Here is a 5,842-nt window from a genome sequence, read left to right as displayed (position 1 = left end):
CAATACCCGGCATTCGCCACTAAGTGACGGTGGCGTCACCACGGCGCCTGTACCAGGCCAGGTGCACTTCAAGGCTATCACGTGAAGTGTCGAAGGCTCGTTGACAGGAAGCATCGGGACAGACCCAGGTGCGGTGGGTTGTCTGACGTCTCATTACACACGCACCTCATCATACACAGACCATTCACACCGCACTCAATCAAAACCAACCACGCCTACGCTCATCTTAGGAGCCGTCTATAAATGACTTCACGCGATTTTGGACGATGTTTGACCCCCCCCCTATCGTCACACGGCGTCACAAAAAGTCAGACCCCCCCTAAAATGACGTCACAAAGCTCTGCCCCCCCCCCCCTAAAAAAATAAAACATGCTTCAAATCGCTATAAACTATTGTCATTGTAGTGCGTATTTAATGTGGCGCTGCACTCCGATGTTGTAGGAGAAAACATTTATTAAAACGTCTAGTTAATTAAGTAGAACGTGTTGTCTATATTTATTTCAATTTGCGCATTTTGATGTGACGTCACATTTCTCAACCCCCCCCCCCCCTCGTCACAAATGTCTGACCCCCCCCCCCCCCCAGGTGCGTTACGTCATTATGGACGGCCCCTTATACAGGTCACTGCGTTGATGCACCTCACCACCGCCAGGTCTCACCTGTGTTGTAAAGTTAGACAGACGACACCTGTTAGCTCAGTGCATCCATTCAATTCGCAAAGTACATTATAATTCTTCTTGGTTCTTTCGGTAAAGTCACGTAGAATGGAAATAATAAAATAATAAAATAAAACATTATAAAATAATTCTCACGACGTTTCGGCCACAACGCAAGCAGCCGTCCTCAGGTGAAGACCAGGTCTGTCGGGGAGACAGCGTCTGAATGAAACAACACCACGCTTGGAGCGTATATTTAAGATGGGTTGGAAGGGAGGGGAAGGGCGCCTTGACAAAATAATTTGCATATCAAGAGGAATTTAGCATATTTATGGGTAATGCAGGTATGTGATTAGTACTACTTATGCCCGTGCATTATGCAGGATTAGCAGCATCAAAGGGAAGGGATATGGGAAATGCAGGTATGTGATTAGTACTACTTATGCCCGTGCATTATGCAGGATTAGCAGCATCAAAGGGAGGGGATAGGGGTAGCATTAATAAAGGGAAGGAGTGTTAATAGTATGTAGCTGCAGTAACTAAAACCACCACGTAAACAACTAAAGTATAAACTACATAGTATCATCAGTATACTAAATATACTCTACAATAAGGAGTTACTAACAGTAAGTAATACATTACAATTCTACGTCGCAAAAAAAGAAGATGAATCCCTGCAATCACGAAAGCTTTATCTCGAAATTTTACATTATAATTGTTGATACCTAGAATATACATGATATATGTTCGTTCCTAAATTAGGCTGTTATTACTGTTCTGCATTACAGTTGTTACTAATCGAAATTGCTTGGCTATCAACGGGATTGTTAGTAGTTGTGCCGAGCCGGGGACGGTTCAGTTTCTTTCCCCGGGAGAGGATGATGGTAAGGATATTATACAGGTAGCAACAGTTCACACTGCCCACCAGGGATTATTTGTCTGTCGTGCATAGCCACGCCCTCGATTTGTATTTCATAGAGCACTTCGGGCAGGCTAGGCACCAAGTGACGCACCACCCCACGCAGCTTGCGCCGCGTGACACGGATCGCACGAATGCGCTGTCCAACCAAGTTCCTACCTCCCTTTTCCTCCAACGATCAAGGCACGGGTCACATTATCCTGGTTAGGAAATGTGGTCACTTTACCTTTGCGAGCATTTACAATTCCTAACACTTTTGAATCTAGATTGACGTGCACCTTGTCACATGACCATGTGGAATAGAGGCAACCGTTGTACAATGCAATCGCCGTAATTAAGAAGTTTAAGCGTCAATCCAGCCGAGCCAAAACACAAGAAAACAGAGCAACTAATGTAGTTACTGTGAAGTTTAGCACCGTGTGACAAGGGAGAGTTACTATGCATGCCATGAGACCTATAATGATCATAAGGCCAAGCTGCACATTGTTAAAGAGCAAGTGTTGGTCATTATTTGAAACCGCTCCCCAGCATTGTTATTAGCGAGACATCCATTGCTGCCTGGGAGCAAGAACAATGAAGTATGCCTTGTGACAAGTATTTGGTAATGTTTGGACAGGACATTTCCATCCAATGGTGTTAGCAACCAGTAGGGCACGATGGCAGTCGCCAAATATAATTCAATCTTAAGTTGTGAATAACTTAGTCATTTGACAATGCTGAAATCTAATGGAAAAATACGATGCCACTGAACCAGATTCAATGGCCATGTAATGGGGAATAAACTATATGAAGCTCAGTGGAACAATAAGTTCTGCCAACAGCAAATGGTAAAAAACCCACATCTGTAAAACATTAAAAGGCGAATTTCTTACATGCAACCACAAAGAGAAAATTGCATTGCAGAAGGCTTTTATTGCAGTCAGCCATAAATTATTATTAGAACATTTGAGCAAACAGGGTACAAAATGCTGCTCTATTTCTCAGAAGCACGGGCGGTCATTTTGGTGTAGGTCAGCCCCTTGTAAATGCCACTCAGGGGAACGTCAAAGACAGCACCGTTCATGCAGGTGATGCGCAGCAGGGCCGTGTATGGGAGGTCGATGTTTGCACGCCCGATTTTGGCAACAACAGTGACAGTCTTGTGCGGAGGAACTGAGACGGGGAACGTGAGAGTTTCCGTCTGCTCCTCCGAGTTCTCCAATGCGTGCGTGGTCTCAGAGCTCAAGGTGAAGCTGAACCCGGTCTCCACCTCCATAATTAAGGGAATGCCTGCAGACACCTTCAGGCTGAAGGTGGACTCGATTTTGTTGGTCGTAGACCACGACGACTTTTTGGTTATCGTCTTGGAGCTCTCGAAGGTGTGAGACTGCACGACGCTGGTGTCGTTTATGTACTCCATTTCTTTAATCTCCTCCATCTGCACGTTAGGCAGAATCTGGTGCATAGTTGGGTACTTCATGTTCTGGATCACAGACGACTTTACAGCATTGATGAAAAGGAAGCCCATGGAGTCGATGTCAGCCCCCGCTCGGCCCTGAACGCCCAAGCAGATGCCAGAGCCCACGTCGATCTTGTACTCGGTCTTGAGCCCCCAGTCCGTCATCTTGGCAAAGAATTCGCGATTGCAGCTCGTTCTGAACCTGATGGCACCCAGACGCGTGCCGGCCCCATTGCCCCACAGGGAGAGCTGCGACATGAACTCGCCCGACTGGAATTCAAACTGCTGAGCAGAGGAGTCCACGGTGCCGAACTTCTGCCTTCGCCCGTCAGTCAGCCACACCTCCACACCCCTCACTTGCCAGCCTCCAACACTCACGGAGAGTTTCTGCAGCGTGGCCGCATTGCTCCTTCCATCAAACGAGAAGGCATTTCCACCTTGGCCTCCAATGATGTGCAGCGTAAGTGGGTACGACATTATGTCTACCTGGAAGAGACAGAAGCAAGGGAGAGCATGGCAAGCAAGTTTAAATGGAAGGCACCTTATAGGAGCAAATCGTGATAAATGTGGTTTTACACTTTAAGTATGCAAAATAAACGTCATGCCAAGCTTGTACAAATCAAAGGCTTTTTAGGATTTGTAAATATTTTAATAGCAATATTTGAGAAAACAGTGCACACGTCACAACCCACCACTGAACAACTAGAAATTAAGCTTTAGGCACAAGTGCACACATGCTCTTGGAACTGCGAGGCAGAGGAGCAGCAAAACCGCTTCATCTTTTGCTTTCGCTCCCCATTTGAAAAGCCGAAACAATCAAGTGGGATATGAAGTATGGTGCACAACCCACACGACCACAGTAGGTCATCATTCAGTAGCGGCAGAACAAGTGCCACACGCTACATTTGTGACAAGCAGGACAAATACCTTTTGTCTTCGAAAAAGCAAAGCTCCGACAGGCAATCCCAGGCACTTGGCTGCAGTCGACCTACATGGATCATAGGAACAGGATCAGACGGATGAAGGTGGTGTGGGGAAAACTAAATTAAACCCTACAATCCAAGAAAACTAAGTTTGCAGATTCCTATGCAAGAACCACCCTGGTGAAAAATGCCTCAGAAGTCTGTTAGGGAGCCAGCACAATCCAGACGATCACCAGGCGTTGAATCGTATTAGGCTTGGGGCAATATATGATAGAATTGTTTGCAAAAACGTGTCAAATTAGACAAGTCTTACATTTTACACAATTTTAAGTGGATTTCAGACAATTGCCAAGAAATGGCAATCAAACTTTGAAGCGTAGTCAGCTTCCTGCATACGCCCCTCAAATTTCAGGTCAATACAAATTAGTTTCACTATTTCTTTACACACCATGCCAAGAACCAAAATACAACATTCTTAAAAAGGTGGTAATTAGCCGGAGCAAGTGAGAATATGGAACGGTCGAGCTGGGACGGTTTAAGATAAATGTGGGAGACCAAACCAGCAAAAACTAATGGCTTTACTGCAAACCAATATACAACGGCAGAAGCACAAACTACATACAATAGGGTCTGAAGAGAGCACAATTGCACAATCCAGATAGTCATTATGGTGTTGAATCTTATTAGGCTAACATTTTAAAATAAAGGTGGACACCACGATTCAAAACGGAATGCAGCGAACTCCCATGAACTGTGAATCGGAGCTGGTGTTACAGGACTTTTTAGCTTCAGCCATACAACCCTCCGATTTTAGGTCAGTAAAAAAAATTAGTTACCCAGTAGATTGGTACACGATGCTCTGAACAAAATAGATTCCTAATTACGATAATATGCGTGGAGGGTGAGAATTACAAATGGTACCGAGAAGGAATGTTTGAGAAATTACAGCGAGAAAAGGCGCTAGTGAATTTTTGCGAACGCTTACAACATGGATGGAAATGCCACGGCACCTCATATTACACTAGGGTCCGCACTTACCTCTCAGACAACTCCGTGAGGAGCAGATAGTTTTTGATGGTTCTGCCCTCCTTTATATACAAGGGAGCGCACATCACGTGGTACAATCACTTGGGCGTGCCTTCCCATCCTTGGCCAATCATGGGGGTGGTAGGGATAAGGCAATCATCACGAGCCAATCAGCGCGAGGATTCACTAATTGGATGGGTGGCGCTTCCTGCACGCGCGCCCATTTTGTGTGGGCAGCCGTTAATAAGCCGAGCCACGCGCGCTGGCGCCTCATGAATGCAATCACGGTTCAAATATGAGTCTGGTGAGAGTCCATTGAGGGAGCTTACGTCACGTGGCATAATTACCCGCGCGTGTCTCCGCCCATCTTCCGCTCCAGGCCAATCACCGCGAGCCAATCACCGCGAGGATTCACTCCTTGCATGGTGGCAGTTTCACGCATGCGCTCCCATTGTGTGATCCGGCGTGTATAAGACAAGCTACTGCCACGCGCCTCGTTAATACAATCATGGTCCCGATACGGGTTCGTGAGAGTCAATGGAATTGTTGATTCAAGTGATTTTAGACTTTTTTTTAAACTGTTTAACATGGCCCCCACTTCCAAGGTCAAATTGGCCTCGCTGCCATCGCTGTCTTGAAATTCATAGTGTTGATGAGTGTCTTATTAAGTATATATGTTTAAACTATACGTGCCTCATGACACTGTCTTTCATAACTAATATGTTCTAATTTTAAATCCTTTGATGTTGTCTGCCCAGTCTCATCTCAATAGGAAATAGCTTCTTAGCTCAGTGTTTTACTTAAACATCTGATTCTGATAGAATGTGTTTTCTGACATCAAATACCTTTAAATGGAATTATATGATCCAAAATCACGAAA

General features: G+C 45.3%; 1 protein-coding gene across 2 annotated transcripts; it reads right to left on the bottom strand.

The window, feature by feature from the left end:
* Positions 1-2,467: 2,467 nt before the first annotated feature.
* On the bottom strand, positions 2,468-5,063 carry LOC144735950 (aerolysin-like protein). Of its 2 annotated transcripts, XM_078618546.1 has the most exons (3): positions 4,975-5,063; positions 3,941-4,001; positions 2,468-3,499 (listed from the first exon to the last, which is right to left on the bottom strand). In XM_078618546.1, exons 1-3 carry the CDS (start codon positions 5,046-5,048, stop codon positions 2,549-2,551), a joined length of 1,086 nt encoding a protein of 361 aa, XP_078474672.1. In that variant the 5' UTR covers positions 5,049-5,063; the 3' UTR covers positions 2,468-2,548. The 2 variants fall into 2 exon arrangements, with proteins under 2 accessions (XP_078474672.1, XP_078474673.1); XM_078618547.1 differs by lacking the exon at positions 4,975-5,063 and having other exon boundaries at positions 2,468-3,495.
* Between the last annotated feature and the right edge of the window lie 779 nt (positions 5,064-5,842).

Source organism: Lampetra planeri, chromosome 58, assembly GCF_965212315.1.
Source record: "Lampetra planeri chromosome 58, kcLamPlan1.2.h2, whole genome shotgun sequence".
Taxonomy (NCBI): Eukaryota; Metazoa; Chordata; class Hyperoartia; order Petromyzontiformes; family Petromyzontidae; genus Lampetra; species Lampetra planeri.
The sequence above is the reverse complement of the archived record's forward strand: the minus strand, read 5'-3'. Positions and strand labels throughout refer to the sequence as shown.